Source organism: Epinephelus moara, chromosome 24 (assembly GCF_006386435.1).
Source record: "Epinephelus moara isolate mb chromosome 24, YSFRI_EMoa_1.0, whole genome shotgun sequence".
NCBI lineage: Eukaryota > Metazoa > Chordata > Actinopteri > Perciformes > Serranidae > Epinephelus > Epinephelus moara.
In genome coordinates, this window is record NC_065529.1 from 24,554,538 (window position 1) to 24,582,367 (window position 27,830).

Consider the following 27,830-nt stretch of genomic DNA (forward strand, 5'->3'; position numbering starts at 1 on the left):
AGCTGATTTGAATAAATTTATTTAGTTTGTGCCTTCCTGTTTAGTGTGAACACTATGTACCCTCTTCAGGCCTTCTCTGTCCCTACTGTGTTGTAATGATTTTCCATTTGCACTTTACTTGAATTTTTACATTTTCACTACATTTATCCAAATAATATTTTCAGTGTAAAACACATCAGTGTGCATGAAGTTGTAGGTTGTAAGATTAATTTGATTAATTTGGCTTGAGGCCCTCCGTCAGGAAATTTTGAGCATGAAACACTTAATTTTCTGCAGTCTGGTGAATTTTTATGTATTGATTTTGCATTTTCTGCATCAATCTATGGTGCGAACGTCTTTCATTTTGTCAAGATAAAACTACCTTCATGTTTTTATTGGGGGTGGGGGGGACAAATGCACATACTCTAAATAGTAAGGGGATGTGTCCCTTGCACCCCCCCCCCCCCCCCCAAATGTACACCTATGCATAAAGCAGTGAGAATTAGGTGCATTTTCTCGACCAGGGGAAGGCAACCTGTGGCTCCAGAGCCACGCGCGGCTCTTTAGCCCCTCTCCAGTGGCTCCCTGTGGCTTTGATTAAAAATTCTATGGACATTTTAACATTCTAATTTTCACTTATAATAATTGTAGGCCTTAAGAAAATCCTACATTCTCAAATTTTAAAAATGTGTAGCCTATACACTGATTTTTCTTTTCTTTTTTTTTTTTTCTTTTTTTTGTAAGTTTAACATTTCAACAACTAAAATGTTCCATATGTTTACGGCTTCCCGCCTTTTCTCTGAATTACAAATAAAAAAGGTAAAAGTCTCGGAGGAAAACAAGAAATGTAATAGACGTGGACAGATTTGTTTGTTTTCACCACCAACTCTGCAAAGTTAAAGAACCAAATAATTATAAATATCATAGTAGGGTAGCCACCTTGTGGTAAACATATTAATGAATGCTCATTTAGCCCTGTTAGTAATGTTGATATGCTAATTTAGAGTAAACAAGCTGTGTTACCTTCAGGCACAAATATTTGTTGTGGCCCTAGACAGATTTTTGTCAATTATTTTTGATCATAAATGTCTCTTTTGCTTGTAAAAGTTGCAGACTCCTGTCCTTAACCTTTAAGTATCTAACTATTTACATATTCATACACCAATAATGATGATCCAGTATGACACATGATGAGTGATTTTATTCTTGATACTTGAAGTACATTTTGTTGCTAACACGTTTTTGAATGCAGGAGTTTCATTCATGTATTTTTAGAATTTGATTGGTTTTGTTTTTAAGTAAATAACTTAACACTTCCTCCAGCCCTAGTGCATGCAGCTGCCTCTCTCTCACACACACATCATGTAGTATTTAATGGTTCTCTGTATGACTGCTCCCCCTGCTGTACACTGCCTGTTATTACAGCTACACAGCAGTTGCAGTACTGGACTCTGGCCGCCGGGTGGCAGGCGACGTCGACTAGTTGTCTGCAGTCAAAGATGGCGGTGCGGAAGAAAGACGGCGGCCCGAATGTAAAATATTTCGAAGCGTCTGATACCGTTTCTCAGTTTGATAATGTCCGCGTCTGGCTGGGAAAGAATTACAAAAAGGTACTGACCGCATGCTTTGTATCCATACACACTAAGCTCACATATTTCACCCTGAAACGTGGGCAGTTACCTATTGGGCAGAGGCAGTGACAAAGAGAGGAGGGAGGGTGCTGCTGAACGTCCAGCTGTTTGATTCACTCGAGCCGGGATACAAAAGGATGCTGAGCCAACAGCTGCAACACATGCAGCCGCGAATGGCGGTGTCCCCAGATGGTATTGTCGCTAACCCGATGCAGAAGCAGCACACAATCAGTCCTGCGGGGAGGATTTTTTGCAAAAGGGGTGACTTTAGCCGGCCGGGCAGCCAGCTAGCTAGCTAGTTAGCTAATCGGCTAACGGTAATGCAGCTCAGATCCAGATGTTGGCTCTGTGGCGCGCCGCGCTGACTGAAGCCCTGGGCCGTCTGGAATAATGCTGAGCCGTGTGCCGCTGTGTAGACCCATTGATTACCCCGAAAAACTGCATTAATTCTTTAAGAAACACGCTAATAATGAAGACTAATAAGCCATATTTACCAGTTAACCTCCATATCAGATATTACCAGGCTGAATGATTAACTTACTCTGAATAATAAAGCATACAGCAATTCTCCCTCCACTTTTAGACATATGTGACCACACACAGCACTTAGGGACTGTTCTGTACTTATCAGAGGACGGGGGAGATGGCTGAGTGGTGACTTCGTTTTGTTGCTGTTTTTGACCTTCCCTGAACCTGAGGCTACAGATAGTTTTTCCTAACGCCTCCCTGACTGACCTGGGGAAAATGGGTGACCCTGCCTCCACCATAAATCAGTTGTTAGATTTTAAAAACGTACCCTTTGATGTGTGAAAGTTGAAATTTAGATACAAAATCCTGTAGTTAAAACAAGCCGTGGTTTTTTGCTCTTGTCATGCGTGCTGGTTAGTCAATGCAAACTGTTTATTTTTAGCAAATTGTAGGTGTACATGGATAACGTGATTTTGATGAAATATCACCATTTTAACCCGAGATCTGAATATTATTTTTTTGTTTGACCCACGTAATGTGTTCAAGGATGATGTAAATTTGAAAATCCAAAGACAATTTATGATTTTACAGTTTCTGGCTACAATAAATGGTGTAGTTGGAGCATTTGGTGGGCATGTTTTCTTTAAAAATCTGCGGTAAAATTAATACAAAATACAGCCATTAAAATTTGTATGCCCCTTCTTTAAAGCCAAAATAAAAAACACAAGTCCCTTCCCAGTGCTTAAGAAATTATTTAACATGCCTCCCCCTTTTCGCACCACCTCCTCCCCTCTCATAAATAACAAGCAGTCCCTTAAATCAACACACTGTTGTTTATGTTTATGTGTCTCTGACCGTCTCTGTGTGGTTGTCCTTTCAGTACATCCAAGCCGAACCCCCCACCAACAAGTCTTTGTCCAGCCTGGTGGTCCAGCTGCTCCAGTTCCAGGAGGAGGTGTTCGGTCGACATGTCAGCAACCCTCCGCTCACCAAGCTGCCGGTACATCTTCTTTATCTCTGTCATGTGCACGCATGCACATTACGTTACCCCACTAGGGCATTTAGAAACTGTTTTGTCTTGTGTCTGCAGATGAAGTGTTTCCTGGACTTCAAGTCAGGAGGGGCTCTCTGCCACATCCTGGCTGCTGCCTACAAGTTCAAGAGTGACCAAGGATGGTAGGACTTTCTTTCTAGCTGATATACATGTTCGCTAAACGTACAAACTCAAATATTATATTGTGTTATCTTAGTGATCCGAGTTGTATTTTGGCTATGTTGCTGTTTCATGTGTAACTCCAGACTAATTTCCTGGTAGGCGCAGGTTTGACTTCCAGAATCCGTCGAGGATGGACCGAAATGTGGAGATGTTCATGACGATCGAGAAGTCCTTAGTGCAGGTGAGTTTGCCTCAGAGCTTTTCTCTATGTATGATTGCAACACACATTACCTGGACAGCCAGAATGCAGTTATAAATGCTTTAAGCTCTAATTCTGTGAGTGTTTATTTATATTACTGTATCAAAGAAAGCCTCTACAACATTCCCACAACATGCCGTAATTACATTTTTTGTTTCTAACAGATCAACAGTGAGCTCCAGCAGGAGACAAATTTCTGTTGTTTGTTTTCTGCCGCAGGCACCAGAGCTAAATGAATGCAAAGAAAACACTCTGTTGGAGAGGTTGCACGTCTCCTATGATTATTACATCATATTTGTGAAGAGTCTCAGAATCAGGCTGCCTGAGCTTTAGATAGAAATAATGAAGGGCACACAGTCATGTGACTTGAACAGTAATCCTACTTAATCGGTCCTGCAGTTACACTACAAGATCATCCAGCTCTCCTCATCTGAAGTGCTCAACAACACAGACACACAGAGTTCTTGTTTTAACTGAGATTATTAAAAATATAGATTTATAGACATTTTTTTCTGCCTATTCACTCATTCACACTACATTTCGTCATTTCAGAACAACTGCCTGAGCAGACCGGTCATCTACCTGAGCTCCGACATAGAGCCAAAACTGCTGGGGAAACTGAAAGACATCATCAAAAGGCATCAGGTGTGTTTTTTGCTCTGCCTTTTAAGTCTCAGTATTACAGACAGAAAACTGGCCTACATGTGAGGCCGTTAGTCTGTATGAAAGACATTGTGCGCTGTAAGCTTAACTCATATTTCCTTGTGACTTTATCTGTTGCAGGGCTCAGTAACTGAGGACAAGGCCTCCAGCTCCCATGTTGTCGTTCCTATTCCCACCAGCTTAGAGGAAGGTGAGGCTTCACACTTTGTGTCTAAGCACAGGTTATTTTTTTGTCATTGTGAATTCTGCTGCTTGGACTGGCTTTGTGCTGATGTCCTTTTCTCTTCTCTGTCCAGAGGAGTGGGTGCGTCCCGTGATGAAGAGAGATAAGCAAGTGCTGCTCCACTGGGGATATTTTCCTGACAGGTTGGTGCTGAGTTTACAGAGATATCAACACCAACACCAACATTTTACACCTAACTGTAAACTGTTTCCTCATCGTATTGTGGAATTATAACACAGTTCCCTCAGTGTAGAGGGAATCTGCTAATCTTGTTTTACTTTGACTAAACTCTACAAGCTTAAAGGGATAGTGCAGATGTTTTTAAGTGGGATTGTGTGAGGTGCTTATCCACAGACAGTATATAACATACAGTGGCCCCGGTTTGGAGAAGCAGAGTTGAGTGTGACATGGAAGCTAAGCAATCTACTGCTGTGGAGGTGTCAGCAACAAAATGTATTTTAGCCGCCCTAAAAAACAAGTGTCACCTCAGAAAAATCAGTTTAAGTGTACGCTTTATTTAGAATAGTTTCAGTGCTTTACCTTAATGACAGAGAGCAATTTCCAGCAGGAAGTGAGGGCCTTTTCTCATTCTCTTTAAAGCCAGATTCCATTGAGAAAAACAATGATATAACATACAGGAGCTGCTGGTCTACCACTGCCTTGATCAGTTACTTTATTTATGTAACTGTGTGATTTTGGCATTTTAAAGGGTTCATTTGGATTCACTTAAGTCACACAATACAAACTAACTAAGTGATTGAAGCAGTAATAGACCAGCAGCTTCCATGTTCAGTGAGCTAAAATTACTGCTGTTGTCAATGGAGTCTGGTGGCTTTAACAAGAGCATAGATGGGGAACTGAAGCTGTCAATGACTTCCTGTCAGAATGGGCTGTCTGACAGAGAGGTAAAGCAGTGAAAATGCTGTCATTATAGCATTCACTTAAACTGACATTGATTTTTTAATATAGTTCAAATACATTTAGTTGCTGACTCCTCCTCAGCAGTACAATGCCAACTGACATCTACTGTATGTAATACACTGACTATGGATAAGTACCCAATACAACCCCACTTCAAAAAATTCAAACTATCCCTTTAAGTTACACATTTGTATACTTGAGGTGTTTTTGCAAGCCCCAACTTGTGATCTCTCCCCTGCCTTGACCTTTGACCTTAGTTATGACACCTGGATCCCAGCCAGTGAGATCGAGGCTGCTGTGGAGGATCCTCCCAGCCCAGAAAAGCCCCGAAAGGTATTTCATTTCTACTGACTTATTCTTTGTTTTTTCCCCTTATTGTCTCTCTTTTTGTTTTGTCACCCATTCCCATTTTTTAAAAATAATCTGTGTCCTTTATGCTTTCTTCTATCTAACATTTTCAACAAATCCCTTTTTAATATCTGCTTACATCTCCCCCAGTTTAATTTAACATATTTCACACTATTCAACTACATCATATATATACAGTGTATGTGTTGTATCTGATTGTTCCTGATCTTTATTGAGCCTAAGTGACACTTAGAATGAGTGACATATTTAAATAAATCACATTTACTTTGTTTTTGAGTGCATGATGCATGGTTACATCAGATGGGAAATTATAGATGCCTGTGCTCCATTTTATGTGCATGATTTTTGGAAAACGTCTTTACATGGGCTGTAATTTAAAATGGAAGTCTTGAGTCTTTAATGATGGAAGTTAATTTTATGTGTCTCAGCCTCTTCGTCATTACACAAACCTGTCAGGGGACTGTGTACACAGAGATGATAGCTCCCTGGCTTGGCAGCAGCACTCTCACTCTCTGTGCAAAACATCCAAGAATGAGGTGCTGTGGCAAATTGGCACTTGGAGCAACAAAGCTTACTCTGGCACTTGGCTGAACCATAAATTCAAAGCCCTGTCGGAAGCTCCTATTGTGTATTCAGAGCATCACTCGCTCAAGGCGTTCAGTGCTCACTAGGACATGATAGTAGGAGCAGTGAAGCGTCCAAATGTTTGGAGCTGTATTCACACAAAAATCAGCACACTCGGTTAGGTTGCTATCGAGAACCCTGTTTCTGTTTACCTACAGTGGTTATGTTTTCTCTAGACCACAACTTCAGAGTGACGTAATCAAGATTAATTGCATTTGTCTTCAATCAGCGACTGCTCCTGTAGTGTGCTGGCATACTGTATTTAAATCTTAGAAATGTTTTGACATGAAAAAAAATGAAAACTTCCTTTGAAGATTAACAGATTTATTTTCTTTTTAAGCCAGCTTTATTTGCCCAACAGTAGATTTTCAGCCACAAAACCAACATAGGATCCAGAAAACACCCCCACTAATGTTCTTAGGTACCTCTGCTGTGGATCCACATAAAGAATTTTTAATTTAATTTCTAGACATTTCTAAATTGTGGCATGTTGAAATTGACTGTTGCTGATTTCTAGAAGATGTAGCTAAGAAAATGTGCAACACTGCCTGGTTGAACTGTGGAATAAGTTGGTGACATTTCACTCAGGCATATTTCAGTATTGGTTATACAGCGTATGATCTCTGTTCACAGGTTCATGCCAAGTGGATTTTAGACCTGGACCAATATAATGAGTGGATGAATGAGGAGGACTATGAAGTGGGAGAGGGCTGCCCTAAAAGGAAGAGGATCTCAGCCAAGACCCTGACAGATGAGGTGACCACGCCTGACGAGCGGAGGGACAAGAAGCCTGGCAGTGCCAAGAAGAGGAAGAGGTCGCCGTCGCCCTCCCCGACCCCTCCGCCTCAGGAGAGCAAGAAGAAGAATACCAAAAAAGGGTCAGTGACCAGACGTCTTTATGCAATGATGTCACACTCATTTGCTTTTAAAGAATGAAGAATGAGCTGTGTCAGAGACATTGTGCAGTTTCGTTAAATAACGTCCATTTTGTGTGTGTGGACAGGCCAACGACCCCGTACACCAAGTCTAAACGGGGCCAAAGGGAGGAGGAACAGGAGGATCTTAGTAAAGACTTGGATGAAGCGTCACCTGTTCCAGCATCTGAAGAGGGAAACCCACCTAAGACAAGTACACATTTGTTTAGAATATACAAAAAAAATAAGCGTATATGACCATTAAAGTTAAACTCAGTTGTCACCTTCAAGACTTTAAAGTAGTCTGTTACTGGCTGACATCATACTGCCTCTTTGCAGATAACACCAAGAAGGACTCTGATTCAACTCCAGTCAAGGGAGGAACAGATATGGGTGAGCAGAAAGTTTTTATGTGTTGCCTCCAACATGGCCACTAGTCCCTACTTTCACAAGAAAATGGCCCCTTTTGAGATCGGAATTTCTTTTTCAAGAGAGACCTGTACACAAAAATAACACATGCACACACCTGCACACAATATTGTGATTTAAAGTACATGTGTACAACCTTTTAAAAAGTTCAGGGGGAATAAGAGAATAACTTAAATAAAACTATGTTTTTGGAGCTCATTCTGTAACTAATGTTAAGATGTCTCTCTGTATTCAAATGCAGTCAGAGAGCAGAGGTAACCAGGCAGTTTTTGCAGTAAAGCTTTATAAATAAACAACATGCAATGCTCCTCCCTTGTGTTTATTAAGGAGAGCCACCCCAACTTTTCATATCAGAAGCAACGGTGAGTGACAGATGTATCACCTGTGATGAAGCACTGTGATACACTGAGGCTTTAAGGTGGAGGGAGAATCGTGCATATAGAAAAATTATAAGCGTAATCAAGCACAGACATAAATGTAGACTGCACAATCGTCTTTCGACGAGCAGAAGAGAAACATGATCTGTGTTGATGCATGTAAACACTGGGAAATCAAGAGTAATCTTCTCTGACTTGTTAATGATATCAGGTTTGGGTCATTAATGTATTACTTAATTGTGGTTCTGTTTGTTATTTTTCATATAAAAGCACTTTTTTTTCACATGACTGTTGTCACTCCCAACATGGAGGAAAAATACACACTCCCAACTGCAAATAAATTCTCTGTTCATCCTTGTTGTTAATCTAGTGACACTTAATTTTGTATTCAGTGTGTTCTCACTGAAAACTAATTTTCTGACAGTGTTACCTGCTCTTCCATTTTATATTCACTTTGCGTTCTTTTGTGATTTGAGCAGATGAGCAAGAGGATGAGTCCATGGAAACAACAGGCAAGGTAAGGCAGTTTGTAAGAGTGCAAGAAAACATGGGGACAGTGAGGACAGTAAACATGCGTATCTTCATGAGTGCGTGTACTCGTGTTTAAACAGGAGGAGGAGGAAGGCTCTCCGAGCGTGAAGGGTGAACCAGTGAAAAGCTCGGACCTTCACGAGGACAACGTGACCGAGCAGACTCATCACATTATCATTCCGAGCTATGCTGCCTGGTTCGACTACAACAGGTAGGTAACTGAATTTACAGATGTCTGCCATGTATTTATAGATTCAGACACTTGAAAAGTATGAAAAAACTGAGACCGTGGGGGTGAAATCTAGAGCTAAACGATTGGAGTAATTTTGCCGATTCCAGCTTCTTAAATTTGAATATTGATGTTTTTTTATTTACTCTATGACAATAAACTCAATGTCTTTGGGTTGTGGACAAAATAAGACATTTGGGGACGTCATGTTGGGCTTTGGAAACACTGACTGACTTTTTCTACCATTTTATAGACTGAACAACTCATTGATGAATCAAGAAATAACTGACAGATAAATCGACAGTGAAAATAATCGTTAGTTGCAACCCTTGTAAAATCATTTGGTCTGAATTTAGTTGAGATGAAAACCAGTAGTCTCAGCCTTAGAGAGCATGAGACGTGACTCAAAAAGCCCAAAGTGAGTCATTCAGATGAATTTCAGCTGTGAGTACTCACATAGTCATAATTGTTTCCCCCCAGTGTTCATGCCATCGAGCGCAGAGCCCTGCCCGAGTTTTTCAATGGGAAAAACAAATCCAAAACACCAGAGATGTGAGTATTTGATCTGCACACAAAACAATATCAGTTTTTTTATTACACTGACACAAATGTAAAAAGTAAATACACCTGGTACAACATCAGGTCTTAGTTGAAGTATCTCACTTTTCTTTGCATCTTCTTCTTTCAGTTACCTGGCGTACAGGAACTTCATGATCGACACCTACCGGCTCAACCCTCAGGAGTATCTGACGTCCACCGCCTGTCGCAGGAACCTGGCAGGAGACGTGTGTGCAATCATGAGGTAGGTGGAGACTACATTTAAATTTTTCTACTCAATCCAGAGTTTAACTGCCAGATTTTTGTCAATACACAACACTTATTATCTACGCAGTCACTTTCCTTATTCCAGCTGCTGTCAGTGTGGTATACACCGTGCTTCTTCTTCTTCTGCTGCAGAGTCCACGCCTTCCTGGAGCAGTGGGGCCTGATTAACTACCAGGTGGACTCCGAGAGCAGACCCACACCCATGGGTCCCCCACCGACCTCTCACTTCCACGTCCTAGCAGACACTCCCTCCAGTCTGGTGCCCCTGCAGCCCAAGACGGCCCAGGTGAACATACACTCAAACACACACACACACACACACACACACACATGAACATACACTCAAACACACACACACACACACACACACACACACACACACACACATCCACACACATTCTGGGTTATTTTCAATGTGTCCCCCTGTCACTGTGTATCTGCAGACCCCTGCCACCCAGCAGATGATGTCCTTCCCAGATAAAGTGAAGGAGAAACCAGCAGATCTGCAAAACTTTGGGCTGCGGACTGACATGTACAGCAAGAAGACTGGCTCTACAAAGGTACAAGGCTAAGAGGATGCATGACAGGATGATGCTTTTGCTGTGATTTACATTGACGTGACATATTAACAAAGTGTTGGTGATATTTGTGCACAGAGCAAGAGTACAGCAAGCTCTATGAGGGAGTGGACAGAACAAGAAACACTACTACTACTTGAGGTACAAATTATCTTTAATATCAGTTGATCAGATAATTCCTGTTGTAAATGTGAAAATAAGAACGTAGAAATGCGGATGTAAATGTCGCCCTCACTTCCGTCAGGGGTTGGAGATGTACAAGGACGACTGGAACAAGGTTTCAGAACATGTGGGCAGCCGTACACAGGACGAGTGCATCCTGCACTTCCTGCGGCTGCCCATTGAAGACCCTTACTTGGAGGACCACTCTTCATCTTTGGGACCACTGGCCTACCAGCCGGTACCTTTCAGTCAGGCAGGAAACCCCGTCATGAGCACAGTGGCCTTCCTCGCCTCTGTCGTCGACCCACGAGTGGCCTCAGCTGCGGCCAAATCTGCTCTGGGTGAGAAGGAACTTATTTTGACTTGAATAATTAAATGTTTTAATCATAAATTTGAATTGAAATCCTTCTGGTCATTATTAATCACTCATTAGTCATCCCCAAACCTGTATTTTGCTTTACATCAATAACCTTGATCTTTGTTTGCTCCTCTCAGAGGAGTTTTCTCGTATGAAGGAGGAGGTTCCTGCAGCGCTTGTCGAGGCTCATGTACGGCGGGTGGAGGAGGCAGCGAGGGTCAGTGGCCGACAGGACCCGCTGTATGGCCTGGAGGGTAGTGGCATCGCAGGCACTGGCCTGGAGGAGGGAGAGAGACCTGGTAGGATGGACACACACACATACAGCATGCATAATAACAAGAAAAAAAACCTTCACACTTTGGACAGAAAAAGATAAAGTGACTTGTCTTCTCTCCAGATGAAAGCAGTGATGAAAGCAAGAGTGACAGCCAATCAGGCGAAGAGAAGAGGGAAGCCAAGGTATGACGCGTGTTCAACATAATATAATGTTTCTGATTTGCGAGTGATTTGCTGCAAAGCTCATTGTGCTGTGTTTGCTTTCCTGTACAGGACAGCAAAGATGGAGCGACTGAGGAAGAGGAGAAGCAGACAGAGAATGGGAAGAAGGAAGAAGAAAGAGGAAGAGACCAAGAAGGAGAGAGGGATGCAGACAAAACAGAGTCCGAGATGGGTACGAAAATGCACCTCAGTCAGATACAGGAAATACAGTGTTGTTGCCACAGGTGAAAAAAATGAACCTTTTCTTTTCTCGCAGGCGACGGGGAGAAGGAGAAGGATGGAAAAGAGGGAACAGAGGAAGGACAAAGAGAAGCAGAGAGTGAAGGAGAGAGGAAGGCGAAGGTGGAGCGGGATGTGGGAGAGGGAAATCTGGCCACTGCTGCTGCGTCTGCGCTCGCCGCTGCTGCTGTTAAAGCCAAGGTAAAGTTAATTATCACCAGGTCTCGACTCGCTGCACCCTTCATCACCTTTTTTTTTTACATTTTCTCGAATCTAAGTTTCTCCTTCACTTCCTGCGTAGCACCTGGCTGCAGTGGAAGAGAGGAAGATCAAATCTCTTGTTGCTCTGCTGGTGGAGACCCAAATGAAGAAGCTGGAGATTAAACTGCGACACTTTGAAGAACTGGAAACCATCATGGACAGAGAGAGGGAGGCTGTGAGTGAAGGATTCTGGGATGTGTAGTATATGAAGACAGTAGTCAACCTAACTGCAATACAATACCTTTAACTTTTTATTTTGTGTGTGTGTGTAGTTGGAGTACCAGCGTCAGCAGCTGCTGGCTGACCGTCAGTCCTTCCACATGGAGCAGTTGAAATACGCCGAGATGAGGGCCCGCCAGCAGCACTTCCAGCAGATCCAGCACCAGCAGCACAGCCAGGCCGGGGGCCCTCATGCCAACCAGGCCGCCTCAGCCCCGCCGCCCCAGGGCCCGACTGCAAGTCAACAAGCTCCCAGCACACCAGCGCCACAGCCGGCCCCCAGCCCCGCGCCCCCAGCCTCAGCTTCTGCCCCAGCCCCTGAGTCCCAACCTTCTCAGGGCGCTCACACCTCGCCGCCCTGCCCTCCAGGCGCCACCCCAGCAGCCCACTCCAGCTCCAGCTCCAGCACTACTCCTGTACTCCACGGTGAGCTCTAATTTAAAGCTTTAATAGGCTTTAATAGACTGTCTGATGAATGTTGTAGACAACCAAATAAGCAGATGGACAGTGTGCTTCTTACTGCAGGTACATAATTCTCAGGCTTTCCTAATGAACAATGAATTTTTTTGACAGCCATTATAAAACAGCTCAAGTCACTACCTTAATAATTAGCAAATTGAGAGTTGAATATCTCATATGTGGTTTCCAAGGTTTCATGATAGTTGTGAAATGTACACAGTGCTGCAACTTTATATGCAATTACATATTAATGAAAAGATACAAGTGAAGACCAATATTCCAGTTTATGTTGATAGAAAGCAGAAATTAGTTTCAGTGCAGGATCAGAGTTTTTATAATTAACTAACTAACACTAAACTAAAAACTAAAACTAGGTGTGAAAACGCATTTAAGTGAATGGAATAAAAATGAAAAACTAGACTTTAGAGAAAAAACGAATTGAAATGATATTGTTTTCTTACAAAACTCAGTAAAATAAAATGAAAATATACAGGAAATGTCTTTAGTTTTAGTCTTTGCCATTTTGTTTAAATTTACCAACACAGTGAGCATGAAGAGGCATTGGTGCATACGTCTATTTAGACTGTGAGTCAACTGCCTTCACACAGCGTTTGTGTTGTAACACCTATTCTGGACTTCTTAAATCTTGCCCATGACAGATACTCCCCATATCATAGAAAAAAATAAAAGAAAATGAATCAAATTAATCAAACTAATAAAAAATAAACTAAAACTGCACATTTTTAAACAATAAAAACTAAGCTGAACTATAAAAACGCTGTGCAACATTGCAATATTTGCAGTTATTTTCATTCTCAGTTAATCTATTAGTTATTTTTGCAATTACAAATGTATCAGAAAATGGTGAAATATCCCAAACTGGCATCTTTAAAAAGCTTGTTTTATCTATATCTTCAAGGTACAGGGATATAAAAATGAGGAAAAGTGGGAAAACCTCAAATATGAGAAGCTTGAATGAGAAAATTTGTTTTAGAAATGACTTAATCGTTTAAGGCACTGGTTGCCAACTGGTCCAGCCACAGAGCATTTATTTTGAAGTGCTGGTCCAGCCACTGGGTCCAGATTTGTCTATTGTCATTAGTTTGAGGTCCACACAGATTAAAATATGTAGCGTCAAACTTGACCATGTTGTTGAGCTAGTTTGCTGTCTCTGTTAAGTAGCTGTCTGTTATTCACTCACTCTTCAGCAGGAAACGGCACTTCAAAATAAAAGCTCTGTGTTGGATATTCACTGTACTTATAAATAAAGTGTGTTTTTCACAAACTTGTCACACTTGTGAGTCACATGCGGTCCATTCAGAATGGACCCGTGACCCACTTTTGGACCGTGACACACCAGTTGGGAACTACTAGTAAGACATTATCAAAATGGTTGATTCATTTTCTGACAGTCAACAAATCCATTAGTTTAATCAACTTTAGCAGAGTTTTTTTTAACACGTCATACATTAATTACATATATTTGTCTGCTGTTTTTTTCTTTCCATTATCAAATAATTAAAGGAATATTATGTGGGTGGGTGCCCCTTAGTCCCATGTAAGAGACGAAATTCTTGAGGATATTATGAGCTTTATTTGAACTATTTGTCCTGTTAACAGAAATTTTACTTGAGCACCCAAAGCAAGGAGAACATTTTATAGAGATGTGTCAAGAAGTTGTTAATATAATGTGAACACAGTTGTGTTTCCTTGTCCCCCCCCACTCACAGAGCCCAACGCCCCTCTTCCCGGGGACACACTCCACCCCTCAGCTCCAGTCCCACCTCCACAGTGAGAGAAAATTTCATTGCCTGAGAATCCGAATGACTCTGACCACTCTGAATCCTGCCTGTATCATCTGAAATGAAGAAGTCATAAACCGAAGGAAGAGAACTCATTTTACATGTTCAGCTCTTTTTGTTTGTTTGTTTGTTTGTTTTTTCCAACAGGACAATTGACGCGAGAAAGAAATAACGATTACGTCTAAATCAAACCAGCTCTACTCTGACTGTTGAAAAAAGAAGTCCCTTTTAAATTGAATCTGCCTATGAAGAAAAATGTTCCTTCAAACAGAAGCTGTTCATCCTGCGTGCGGTCGATCAGACTGCAACATCTCACTTCATAGTTTTCAGCTAAACACCAGAGACGTGGTGAACTGAGAGGGTCTCACCAACATGCTGCCGTTCGACGAGAAGAAGAGAAAAGACTCATCTTGTGTTTTTAGTGTTTCGGAAATTGTTGCATATATTCGCTGCAGCAGTTTGTCACAGCTCGTGGAGTCTTGTGCTTCACAGTCTCTCCAGAGTCCCCCCCTCATACTGTAGGTACTAATTAAAATATATGTAAGACAAAATGCACTTTTGACATGTTTCCCAAGGTCTCATCAAAAGACTTGAAGCATCCATGAAATTGAACTTTAGCACTTATATATCGACCTTTTGTTGTCTTAAATGCTTTTTCACGCTGAAAGTTTTGGAAACTTGATTGGGAATGTTACTTTTTTCCTTTATTTTTATTTGTATTACATGGACAAACGGTCACTCTACAGGGTCTGGCCTGAAGGTCACATGTCTAAAACGAACATCTCTCTCTGGAGAAATGTCTGTAATGAATGAAAACAAATCAGAAGCCGGTTTGAAATTAAGTTGGTTTGGATGCAGTTTGAGACAATGTACTGTAAACTGGATTTCCTGTTACAAACACACCCTCGTGTTGCCCTGTAATGATAATATTTGAAAGTACTGACAGCATGAGATCCTGAAAAGACCTCTCTTTTATTATTTCTCAATAATGTCCCTCCTTTTGACAGCACTTAGAGGAAAAACATGTCGGCGAGGAACTTCATGTTTTTCACATCTGGATGAACTCAGAGCATCCAGGTTGTAGTTTTTGTGAGGAATGTAGTTTTATCTGAAAGTCTGGGAATAATAATTCTATCAGCGACCGCTTAAGTGTTTTATTCATAATATGACTTTGTGTTGATTGCTAAACCAAAATGTTTTTATAGTCATGTTTATCTCACATTTATTCAGTGAGTTTTATTGTGGTTGCTTGGGAAGTGAAAAGGATTGATTTTTTTTTTTTTTTTTAAGCAGCTTGTTTTTTTGCTGGTGCATTTCAAGTTAGACGTGGAAGAAATGTGAATGCTGTCAAAAAAAAACAAGGGAGCTCGCACCTTAAACAGCTGACAATGGAGAATTGTGTCCTTAATATCTGCAACAATATCCTCACTTTTTATCCTATCGATTTTTATATTTTTTACTGTCCGTTTTTTCCATCTTCTTTCTTTGATATGTCGACATTGTACCTGTATATTATTACCTTTGTAGCCTATATTTACCCTCTCCACTGTTGTGTATGGATCAGGCAGGTCTGCCGGGCCTGTCTTGAGATGTGACTGTGCGCATGTGTGTATGTGAACGCATGCCATTAAGATCTGTAAACCACATTACCGTTCAGTTTTATTTCCAGTGCCATTTGTCGTGTGTCACAGAGTTTGACGAAACTCAAAAAAATAACATGCTTCGTTCCGCACACGACACATCACGTCAGTGTCATGAAATATAGTCCAGTCAGATGGTGAAACTTTACAGTTGATGTCCGTCAAGCCAGTATTGCAGACCTCACCACAGCCGTGAGCATAAATGGACTTCTTTTATCTGTGTTATAACTACATTATGTGGATTTTGTGGTATGAAATAAGTGTATGTTAAGTTTCTGTATGTTTTTCACTATGCTGAAGGTAGCAGCAATTGCATTGATTATTATACAGTAGAAATCAATTTTTCCTCCGTAAATCATCACATTCGTGCTGACAGTTACTCTGGCAGTTTGTATTAAAAGAAAGAAGGCAAAGCAAAAGAGGTTCAGGTTTTAATTACAAAATGTTGGGGAAAAAATAAAGATGTGAAGAGGAAGTCGCTGTGTGGAGTGGTGTGTTTTTTGTCTGTAACCTCACAGACTCTTTACCTATTTTACCTTTATTTTCCCAGGAAGTCCCATTGAGATTGAAAGTCTCTTTTACAAGAGAGACCTTGCCAAGGTAGCAGCCAATCAAAACATATTAAAATGGAACAAATACAACAAAAATCCACAATAAAACAACAACTTTTCAGACTTAGTGGCCTCTCGAGAAAAACAAGCATATGTCTCTGTCACTACATTCTCTATGATACCCTTAAATTCATCAATGGATGTAAGTGTTTCTAATTTTAGATTTTTTTGAAGATTGTTCCATGTCCAAGGTGCAGAGTAGGAGAAGGAACTTTTCCTCAGATCTGTTAAAACCCCTGGGTTCATTAAAAAGCAACCACCTAGAGGAGCGTAGCTGGTAACTACCAGAGCTGACACACAGAAGGGAGCAGAGGGAGGCTGGAAGTTAACACAGATAAGACCACATATAAGGAGGTAAATGTACAAGTTAATAAACTACTTTGCAGGTTAATCAGGATGCTGAAGAAGAGAATTAAGGATGTATCACACAACTGATGTTGATATGAAATCTCTCCATTGACAACCAACTGTAGAATTCAAGACTCTTATTTTTTGCTAATAAATGTTTACAGACAACAGGTCTTAATCCACAGAGGACATGTTTGACATGTCACAGCAGGAAAAACAGATAAATAAGTTAATGATTGAGTTGATGGCCCTTATAATGTGAATGCTGGCTCACTGTCACATAGTATAACAAAGCTTACGACTGAATCAAAGTCCTGTAGGTGCTCAGAATCATGCAAAGTTCACACATACTAACCAGTTTCCAACTGCTGGTGAGGACCATGTGATACAGTCGAAAGCTCCAGAACACTCAAGTAAGTGGACCTTGAGTTCAGATTGTTTTGTCAAGCTGTTAATCTGCTTTTTATCATGGTTTAATGTTGATTTAAGACATTGTATTTAAATGATGCCTCTTTTTTTCTTCATTTTTGCTGGGTATAGACATTTCAGTCAATACAGAGCGCTTAAACCAAATATATTCTTGTGCGGGCCAACATATGTTCTAAGAGGCGGATCACTGTATCACAGCTGGAGTGATCCCATTGCAAGATGGTTGCTCGTTCTTTAATGTTTTACTGATATTTTTCAGACATTTTAGTGTCATTTTCTAAAAATTTCACTGTTGATATTTTTTCCAACATGTTAATTTTTCCAATATTTTACTGATAATAATGTTTTTCTAATGTAATGCAATTGAAAATGTGTAATATCTCAAACCAAAAAGAAATATTTGATCCAAGCCAAAGACTCAGTCAGTTTGGAAACCATTTTATTCATTAGTGTTTAATGTAATATGTCCCATTATTATATCCATCCAAACAAAACGGTAACAACAACACTGATAGGTTGATTGAGAAGTACAGAACAGGTGACATAATCAAGGGAGCGTTACTGTCAGGGAGGTCCTGTGAGGCTGAATAGTGTTTGCAAAATGAGATGAAAGGGTTTCTTCACATCAGACAGAAAAGGCACTTTTTAAATAAAATAAAGATGTCCAAAAAAAGAGAGAAAAGAAAACACAGACTTGTTGGAGGTAGGAGGACGTGGATGACAGGGAGAGACAAGACAAAAAATACAAAAATATTCAGGAGTAAAATCAAAGCTGGAAGTGTTTCTGAAATCCTCAACCGCTCATCACCATCCGGACGAGTTCTGTCACGACAGAGAGGGACAAACACAACATCAGCGTTAAATCTGGGCAGGAACAAACATCACATACAACATCTGTCAGCAGGGATACAAGCTCTGTCCTCACCAGCATAGAGGACAAAAATAAAACAGATCTGATTGACATTTGGTACAGTACTAAAAAATGAGAAACAACTGGGGGGGAAAAAAGAGGGGAAGAACAGGAGGTCAGACTTCTGGAAAGATAACAAAAACATTCAGACATAAATACGAAGGTGTAGCACGGCCACAGAGCTGGCAGCAGCGTCCCAAGTAAGGCAACTGAAGGAGAACATTTAAGACATAATCAGCCCGTTTAACTAAATAAGCAGAGAATATGGTTAAGATTTGATGAGCTCTTGACACTCAGGTCAATGAAAAAAACCTACTTTTAAAGTCCATATTGACATGTTGTGATCAAAGATGAGATTCAAACTGTCTGCAACACTTTCACTGTCTCACTTTTTGTACACCTAGTGTCTGTAGGGCTTTTTTTCTTTCAAAGCCACAGAGGATGTGGATCACAGGAGAATAGAAACTGAATAGAAACATGCAGGGATGCTACAGCCAGGGGAGGCAAAGGGCCACTGCAGGAGAGAAAGGTTAAAAGGTCAACAAGTCAGAAAGACAAAAAGCAGAGAACAACACCAATGCTCAGAGGCCACAGAGCGATGAAAGTTCTCATATTACAGAGGCCACATTTTTCAAAGAATATGCACTTATAATTTCATGTATTTGTTTTGCTGTCACCTTTAGCATGACACCATGGGTAACCCACTCTAGCTGACTTTTGGAACTAACCTAACATGTTCTGGGTGTGAGAAAGTTATCTAAACTGCTGCGCTGCACTGCCACTGCATGTTCAGACGTGCACAAACTGTCTCCCTTCCTCACTCACTATCCATAGGCGAAAGTGAGGCCTCTGTGCAGTAGTGAGCTGTTTCTCTGTCTGAATCAGGAGATCAGCAGTGAGGAAGACTTTCAAGGGTTTGCTCATACCCTCTGTTCAGCCGGACATGATGTGACGAACAAAGGCTGTGAGGCGGGAACATCATGTCAGTGAGCATGTGACACAAAGACACAATGACTCTTGTTGTTTTGTATTTCCATAACAGTGGTGTCACACATTTTCATGAGGCACAATGTACAGTATAGCCTTGATGGAGTCATTTGAGTCCACATGCTGTGCAGTCTTACCTTCATAGTTAATGCAGCCGTTGGCGTCTTCATGTCCCGCTAAAAGAGTCTCCACCTCCTCCTCTGTCATTTTTTCACCTGGAACACAAAAAGAGATGCGATAGAGAACGGCCTGAGGGGATTTTACTTTGCATGACAAGAAGACAGTCAGCTCAGCTGGATAAGGATTAATGACAAATCTTCTTTGTGTTTTGAAGGCTTTTGTGGACTTACCGAGTGTAGTGAGAACATGACGCAGCTCCGCTCCCATCACTGTACCGTTTCCCTCCTTGTCAAAGACACGCAGACCCTCTACGATATCCTCAAAGGAGCCCTGGTCCTTGTTCTTAGCAATGGCCTGAAGCATCGGCAGGAATTGTTCAAAATCCAGCATCTTGTAGTTCATCTCTGAAGGTCAGTCAATAACAATGGGGTCAAAAACCTCCAGAAGTGTTATGAAAAGGACAGATTTGTATGGATGTCAGGAAGCTGGCACAGGATTTAGAGAGTCTCTCTTCATTCACAGCATAGGGATATGTATCACATCACAGTCCATTTGCCATTGTTAATCTTCCACAGCAGTTTGTTCAGTGGAAGTTAGAGGGATACTTTGCCTGTTGTATCCTAACAGTGTGGGTAGTATGTGTAAATGAACTGTAGTTAACTTCCCTCCATCTTGCCAGCACCCAGATCTCTCTGCTCATGTCTCTGCTTATATCTGACTGACAGTGCGTTTCGCATCATCCAGCAGATTTTGGCTGGCTGTTGCTCGAACCACAGATTGTACTTCCACATATTCCTGCCACCTTGGACACAAATAGTATAGAAGTGAATCAAGCTTAAGAGCCCCATCCCTCGCTTTCTCTCTCTCAAACTCAGATCAAACAGTTGTATTCTCATATCTGTACCCCAGACAAGACTGAAAAACAGCAGTTCAGCACATACTGATTCTCTGAGGTGGTAATGAGGGATTACATTGTACACACTTAACTGTTAGCCAGGGTAACAATAATGTAGTAGGCTGAACTGATCTTTTTTTAAGTTATGGCTGGTGAATCAGAGACTTGCCTTCTAACTTGGGGTTTCCCAGGACCTTGAGCACCTCAGCATTGACAGGGTTCTGCCCAAGGGCCCGCATCACATCCCCACACTGGCTGTAGGTGATCTTCCCCTCACCCGTCCGGTCAAACAGAAGGAAGGCCTCCTTGAACTCTAATATGGAGACAGAGAGGTAGAACTCACATCCAGCTGTGCAGCACGTTCATAAACATTACTCACAAATGCTGAGGATGCAAGCAAACACATGTGCATCACACCAAGGCTTAAAACACTACAGATGCTGCTGTATGTGTGTAATTAAAGTTGTTTGTGTAGAAGATCAGCTGATTCCTCTGCACAAGTAGTTTTGACAGCAGACACATGCAATTAGGTCTCTTCATTTTTCCAGTTGTTTGGCAGGAGCAGCTCCCAACACTGCTGCATAGGTAGGTGACACTGTTGTGACAAAAATGTATTATGCCAAAGTTCTGGGAACATGAACGTGATAAAACATAAACACTCTTTGAAGTACTGTGGCCTACTGATGATGCATTCACTTCATCAACAATGACACACAATGACACTACCTGATAGTGCATTAGTAGCTTTAATGATTGGTTTTCCAGTCAGAGTATTACCTGAACAGACTTTCAAGGAAAGCCTGAAATATATGTTGTGTTTTGTTTAAACATAATCAACCAAACAATCTAAAAACTGGCCTACAGTGACTCCTGTCAGTGTCAGTGGGTGGGGGTTGTGAATGACTGAATGAGAGACTTCTATCATGTTAAACAACACCACAGAGTAGCTGGTGACACCCCACCATACACCCCAATGCATACACTACTCCGCTAAAACACACCCTGTCTCTAAGATGACTGCTAATACCTATAATATATTTCGGCATCAGCATGCAGAAACACTAACATGCTTTACTACTTCATTTTTTGCAGGTTAGTATAACATTTTGTGGCACTCGTGATGAATTCAGATGTAATTTGTCAGGTGAAAAGCGTGAACACACTAACACTGAACCTCACACAGTTAGAAAGTGTTGAGTTTATTGTATCTCAGTCTGTCAGTATGAGGTACCTGAAGAGGTCCGGTGGTTTGCAGAGACAACAGCCGAGCTACAGGGTCAGAATGACGCATTCACAAAGCTATTTCAAATATTACGATGTTCATATAACCGTAACCATTAAAAACAGACAGACAATTGCTAATGAGATGTTGACTCACCCATGATCTGGTCCTCTGTGAAGTCAGACTGGTTGAGGCAGGGTTGAGGAAAAAAGCAGAGGGGAGTAACAGAGTGGCGTTAGTGTGATGTTCAAATGCTTCAAGTTAATCCTCCATCAGTGCTAACGTACAGCTGGCTAAAGGCTTAACTGACGTTTAAGCTACACTGACTGGAGCAGGCCAGCAGAGATACGCAGCTAACGTTAGTTAGCTTAACGGTAACTGTGTTAACGGTACATGTTGTCAGAATATTTCAATGGAAAAAACAGCGCTTTCTTGTTTGTTATAAAAATATTAAAAGTATAATTGTGTAATAATTTAGCCTGAGACAACATCTTTACTCACCATGTCTGTTTGTGGTTGCTGCTGGACGACAGACGGGCGAGAGTCTAGTATCTTCTCTCAGCTAAAGAGGACGACACCGACTAGCTCGGCTAACGGCACATCCCTGATGATGTCACCTCAGCTTCAATAGCAACAGCCAATCACATGCCTCCATTTCACAGTCGCATTGCTCGCGGCGACATGCCACAGCCTCTCTATTATCCTGACTGAATAACTAACTGTATTAATAGTAATAAGAAAAAGCCTCTACTAATAACAAACTCATAGCTGTATTTTTTGTGGGACATTTCCACGTGTGAGAATATTTAATAATCATATATAAATTACTGAACACATGATTTAAAATGAACCTTAAATAGGAATACCACAGAATCAATGTCATAGCTTCACACTGCCATTCTGTTGATCTTGATGGTTATCATTGTGACAGTACAATTCTTGGGCAAACCTACACTTAACAGGTGTTGCTATTTTGCCTTGTTTGCCTGTTCTGGTTTGTTTTGTTGTTGATTGCTACATATGATGTGCTGTTAAAAGGGTAGGTGTTATCAGCTGTAACTTCAGGCCACACCTTCTTTGGACTGCACAAGTGTCTGTGTTAAATTACTTTATTGTAATGTTTTGCACTGTGCTTTTTCAGAATCTGCCATTTTCTGTGAGAGGCCGTGACCTTATTTACATGTATCATTTGTTCCAGCCTCCATTAAGCTGTTGAACAATGTTAAAAACTAGTGCAATAGAGCAATGAGCAACGTGCATTAAACACACGGCACTTTAGCACTCAGAACTTTTTCTTGCACTTTAGACGTCACTGTATGTTTCTGTGTTGTGATTGTCAAATGTAGTCCATGTCTGTTTTATGTGATAGAACTGTCCCTGTGATGATGTTCTTATCTTGTCCTGTGAAGCAATGAAATGTAGCACTTTGCCCAAGATGAATTTCCCTTAGGGGACAATAGAGTTTACCTTATCTTACCGTACCGTATTTGTAGATTAATACATAATGTTCTTATTTCTATTTGCAGACCGAAAAAATTCTAATTCATGATGCAACACATTGCTCAAACTGTGGTAAATGAGCTACAAGATAATGGTGTATGCATTTGCAATCTGTACTCAAACTGGTGTTTCTGCACTCAGGTGATGTCACTATGGTCAGAGGATAAGAAACAATGGTGACAGGAGCAATGAGTAGAGATCAGAGGGTGTTACAATAGGAGAGCACTGCAGCAAGGCCCACAACAGGAGGAGAATGTGAACAGCCTAAAGGTGAATATAATATTGAAACCCTCCAGTGTTTCTCTCAGTGAACCTATTTCACATTAAACTCTGATGGACAGCATATTCTATACTGGAAAAGTAGCAAGTGTGGGTAAAGATCTGATGTTATTGGCCTCAGGAAGGATTTTATCTCACAAAAAGAACAAAGAAAACATACAAAAAAGAAAATTATGACAGTAGGTTGGTGTGTGTCTGTGGGTTCCCTGATTGAAAGATGTTCATGTGGGTCTTACAATTCAAAATAGTAAGTAACATATGCAAATTAATCTGGACTTCCACAGAGGAAGAAAATAATTTTATTGTTGGACTTGTGATTTCATCAGGCACCACTGCAGGTAAACCTTCTGAACATATTCTGCTTTGCAATTCATGACGACACTGTGTGACTGTCTGGATGTTAAAGAATAAATGGGTAGCTGCATTTCATCTTCATATTACATTAAGACACATGTCAATTCCTTTTAAATTAATGGCTTCCCTCCCTTCACTTTGCATCTTCACTGGCCGTCTCACCACACTGAAATCGGACAAAGTCCAGCACTCGAGCCTGTTGACCCCTCAGGAACTGTGCCACGGTCCTGCTGGGGTCTCCCAGGAAGGTCTGAGGCAGCAGGCGTGTCTCACTTTCACCGCAAGGCAAGTCATCCATGTTGCCCAGGGAATCAGGGGCCTCTCCCACTATATGCTGTCCCAGCTTACGCCCTAGAACTTCCTGTTCTCCCTCTTTTCCACCCTGGAATACGACCAGGGAGCCATACCGACCCATAGCCACCTCAGTCTGGTCGCTCACACCACCATGTACGTATGAGCCGATGTGCCACTCAGCAGGGACACCCAATGACACCGCCCGCCTCACTGACATGTTCTCACCGAGGCGACCTGAGAGGAAAGAGGGAAACATGTTTTATCAATGAATGGTGCGATTAAGTGATTTCAAGGTAATGGTATTTAATGGCATGTTTGATTTACTCTTAATGTCAGAATACTAGAAGTGTTTTCAACAATGACCAATTTTTTTAAGCTGCAATAGCTGAACTTTTTCCCCACTTGGGGGCAGCAGAAACGAGTTGTGGGAAAAAAAACCCACTGACATATTACTTTTTACAGTTTTCCCCCATTGATTAAACATGTTTTCTTTAAGAATGGCTCCGTTTGTCAAAGCTAAATTTCTCTAAACACAAAACTCCAAAAATCTCTTGCAAAATGAAACACTGCATTCAAAACCATGTGCTCTCCTCTTGAAACTGATTGTTTCCAACATACAGTTAACACAGCTATCAAATGAACGTGTCAAAACAGTTTGCAATTTTATAGTACAAAGTCTACACAGCATAAAGACTGTGATTATATTGTAAAATAGTATTGTGAATATATCATATACAGTAAATATCACATTGACACAATCATTGTGTCACTACAGGACACACATTTGTCTGTCCAATGAGCTCCAACTCGGCTAAACTCACAACCCAGCTTCCCGGAGTCATACTGTAAACCTGTAGTTGACACTGCAACATCATTCGCTTATTCTGGGACACAAATATTATTACACACATATTAACAGGGCCTCTTTAAGTGATTGGAGTGTTTTGCTAAATAAGTGTGAACAGGTGAGACATGAGTGAGACCAGCTGGTGATTTAGCATGTGGTATTTTGAAAGCTGGTGTTTTCCAGGTGAACCAAGTATGTTAAAATGATGAGATTTGTGCTCAGACTTTTGCAACAATGAGATTTGGAATCTCTGTTTAAGTGAAAACAATGGGTTTGTGCTGAGAGGTTAGCAGTCTGGAGTCCTGTTGTTGAGAATTGCGTGCAGAGTTTCATTTGTTGTGTGTATACAATAGGAAAAAAACTAAGCTGATTTGCAGCTGCTTATTGAAACATCCAACATATATGAAAAACTGTAAGCAGTAATTTGTGTCCACTTGATGAATGTAAGTCCAATATTCACTCTCTTTTACAGTAGCTGTTTTTGGTCTTTACCAACTCCTGAGGGAAGTATCTGACTCTTTAGCTGCTTAATGCTCTGCTGTGGTAACCAGCTAGTCTCTAAATGTGTCTGTCTGCTGTTTAATGCACTTTTTTGTTACTGAAGTCAGTATCTCTGTGAACATGTCAGCATACAATAACTCAGGTCAATTTACAGTAGATAAACATGATGTGGAATTACCAGCTCTCCCATATACAGAATGTTTATTCCCTTGTGCCATAATGACGGGTTGTTTCATTACTTCTAGTATGTTGATTAAATATTGGAGTGAGGTCATGGCTCAACTGAAGACTTCACCAACTAACTTTACAAATGCTTGTCTGTAACTGTATGGAATACATGCTAAATGTAGGTGCATATGTTGAACCTCTCATGCTCTTTGGTTGTTATAACATATCCAGAATCACATGTTTCTGCCCAGCTAGGTTTTGAAACAAAATCATGCATGAAAACGAATGTAGTCAACATCAACTTTAAATTAGAAATGTGTGTTGCACTGTCATAATCGCTGGTGAAATCTAAGTTAAACAAAAATCATAAAATGCTGGTAGAAGGAGCACAAGAGTGTTTCAAATCACACCAGCTGTGTTTTAGAGATAACTTGAGCAATGTCACTTCAAGAAGAAAAAAAAAACAGTTTCTTACTGACCTATTGTGAGAGCCACCTTGTCAGCAAGTGAAACTCCTTCATCCATACTGAGTTTGTTTAACTCCTCACCCACCAGGACACTCTGAAAACAAATGTAGTACGTTAGCAGAATCAAAGCACAGCAAAGGAACTGGCCCAGTGCATTCTGACATCCTGCAGTAACTTTGCTGCATACAGCTGTGTGCAGCCATATATTGTTACACTGACCTCTATAAGACTAATATACAATAAATGTGAAAGCGTGGGTAACACTTTAACTCCCCCCAGTTATCATTTAAAAACAGAAGAAACTGTTTATAAACACACCAAGGAAAGAAAAGCCAGCAGATGACTGACTGCAGTTCAGTTTGAACTAAATGAACTTGTCCAGCTCAGATTAATAACATCATAGTGTGTGCATGTCCTATGATTTCAATGCAAATCCATGACGACAGAAACAAAAAAATGCTCTGATCATGTAGTTTTATGACCACTGGATGCATCTAATAATCAATTATTATAAGTAATGTCACAGCTTAAATAACAAATATTGAGCTGTACAGTGTGAATGTTGAGCCTGCAATTGTGTAAATGATCAACAGGCCTTTTTCACATCAGATATTCTACCTTGTCATAGCAGGAAAAGCTTGACTTTCTTTAACTTAATCCCATTTACAATGGCTTGGTTATATTCTAAGATATGACAGTGTGATTAAGAGCCAACATGCATTATACCAGGACCGTGAAGCCAAAGCAGTTAAATGGAAATCAGGAATCGATAAACTGATCATTTACACCAGTGTTTTCCCCACTGTTTACTACTCTTGTTTAAAAGGCTTTCTACATTGAGTTGGCTGTACTGGCATGTAAAGTCAGATCAGTGTAGCCGCACACTTAATGTGCCTTTTCACATATTTAGAGAAAAATTACATTAAACCATATAATGGGAACTTGCAGCTTGCAGCTCTACAGTGAACAGAGACGTTGTTGTAGTATAACTCCTGCCGTCAGTCTGTGGTTTTACCTTCACATATCCTTTCTGGCTTTGGGTTCTATTCTGGTGGTGAGCCAGAGTAGCAAACGCCACATCCTTGACCAGCTGTTGGAACTTCTCATTACGAGCAACAAAGTCTGTCTCACAGTTAACCTGCATCAAGAGGACAAGAGGAGAGACAACGGTTATTACTGAATGTCAACAAACGGGAAAGTGATCAACTGAAATAGTGATGCTGGTTATTAATCCCTGTGCTGCCAGCCTTACCTCCACCATGACAGCAGCCTTTTCTCCTATAAACAGGCCAATCAGGCCTTCTTTGGCTTTGCGACCCTCCAGCTTGTTTGCTTTGCTCCAGCCCTCCTTCTGTGCCTGCTCATGTAGCCAGCTCTCTGCCTGAAGGATCAGAAAAATACATTAGCAACACAGCAGTTTGCTTCAGCAGTCACGACATAGATATATTGTTCTCCCACATCTGTATTATGAGTGCAGATATAGAGGTTGAGAGAGGGGGTTACCTGTGTTATGTCATTATCAAACTTCTCCAGAGCTTTCTTGCAGTTAATGAAAGTGTAGCCGGTGCTTTTCCTTAATTTCATCAGGAGGGCTTTGTCTGCTGCCAGAAGGTGACAACCTGTGTGTAACGACTGGACATGCTGGCTTATGCTGACCTGAGGATAACAGAGAAGAGAAGGTGTAACACACAGAGCATAGTACAACTTTAAAACCCTGTGACGTAGGCTTACTCTGTCTTAAGTAGAGGGTCGCATGCACCAAAACGACGTCACGACAAAAGTCATTTTTAGGATAAATATTCTACACACATATACAGACACAATTACATCGAACAAAAATGAGGAAGGTAACTTATTGAACTGACCGGTAACGCAGAGCTACTGAATCATAAAGCAAGCAAGCTAACGTTAATAAGTTAGCTCGCGACAGCTCGAGCCTCGGGTCAAATATTAAAAACATGACTGTGTGAAAAGCTTAATGGTCTCACCTTTGCAACGTCTCTGGTAATTGTTCTGAATAAAAATGATAGAGACATCTTTGGACCCTACAGGACTGAACTGACTTACGAAAGCTCGAATGTCATTGAACTCCACACGCTGTGTA

General features: G+C 41.0%; 3 protein-coding genes across 5 annotated transcripts; 1 reads left to right on the forward strand and 2 right to left on the reverse strand.

Annotated features, from left to right (window-relative positions):
- The first annotated feature begins 1,459 nt into the window (after positions 1-1,459).
- smarcc2 (SWI/SNF related, matrix associated, actin dependent regulator of chromatin, subfamily c, member 2) lies at positions 1,460-16,269 on the forward strand. 2 transcript variants are annotated; one of them, XM_050037895.1, is made up of 26 exons: positions 1,460-1,589; positions 2,959-3,078; positions 3,169-3,254; positions 3,394-3,475; positions 4,046-4,138; positions 4,277-4,346; positions 4,453-4,522; positions 5,558-5,633; positions 6,927-7,171; positions 7,297-7,421; positions 7,547-7,600; positions 8,493-8,530; positions 8,625-8,755; positions 9,254-9,325; positions 9,462-9,575; positions 9,731-9,884; positions 10,042-10,158; positions 10,255-10,317; positions 10,421-10,679; positions 10,834-10,995; positions 11,094-11,155; positions 11,246-11,366; positions 11,451-11,614; positions 11,715-11,849; positions 11,947-12,319; positions 14,083-16,269. In XM_050037895.1, exons 1-26 carry the CDS (start codon positions 1,479-1,481, stop codon positions 14,145-14,147), a joined length of 3,162 nt encoding a protein of 1,053 aa, XP_049893852.1. In that variant the 5' UTR covers positions 1,460-1,478; the 3' UTR covers positions 14,148-16,269. The 2 variants fall into 2 exon arrangements, with proteins under 2 accessions (XP_049893852.1, XP_049893853.1); XM_050037896.1 differs by having other exon boundaries at positions 3,400-3,475.
- Positions 16,270-17,604: 1,335 nt separating this feature from the next.
- LOC126385889 (myosin light polypeptide 6) lies at positions 17,605-21,945 on the reverse strand. Of its 2 annotated transcripts, XM_050037919.1 has the most exons (7): positions 21,818-21,945; positions 21,473-21,500; positions 20,264-20,407; positions 19,430-19,603; positions 19,217-19,294; positions 19,019-19,054; positions 17,605-18,004 (listed from the first exon to the last, which is right to left on the reverse strand). In XM_050037919.1, exons 1-6 carry the CDS (start codon positions 21,818-21,820, stop codon positions 19,026-19,028), a joined length of 456 nt encoding a protein of 151 aa, XP_049893876.1. In that variant the 5' UTR covers positions 21,821-21,945; the 3' UTR covers positions 17,605-18,004; positions 19,019-19,025. The 2 variants fall into 2 exon arrangements, with proteins under 2 accessions (XP_049893876.1, XP_049893875.1); XM_050037918.1 differs by lacking the exon at positions 19,019-19,054.
- Positions 21,946-23,360: 1,415 nt separating this feature from the next.
- Positions 23,361-27,830, reverse strand: tsfm (Ts translation elongation factor, mitochondrial). The gene is made up of 6 exons (XM_050037914.1): positions 27,715-27,830; positions 27,230-27,382; positions 26,979-27,107; positions 26,742-26,864; positions 25,739-25,820; positions 23,361-23,977 (listed from the first exon to the last, which is right to left on the reverse strand). The coding sequence occupies exons 1-6, from the start codon at positions 27,760-27,762 to the stop codon at positions 23,583-23,585; spliced, it is 930 nt and encodes a 309-aa protein (XP_049893871.1). The 5' UTR covers positions 27,763-27,830; the 3' UTR covers positions 23,361-23,582.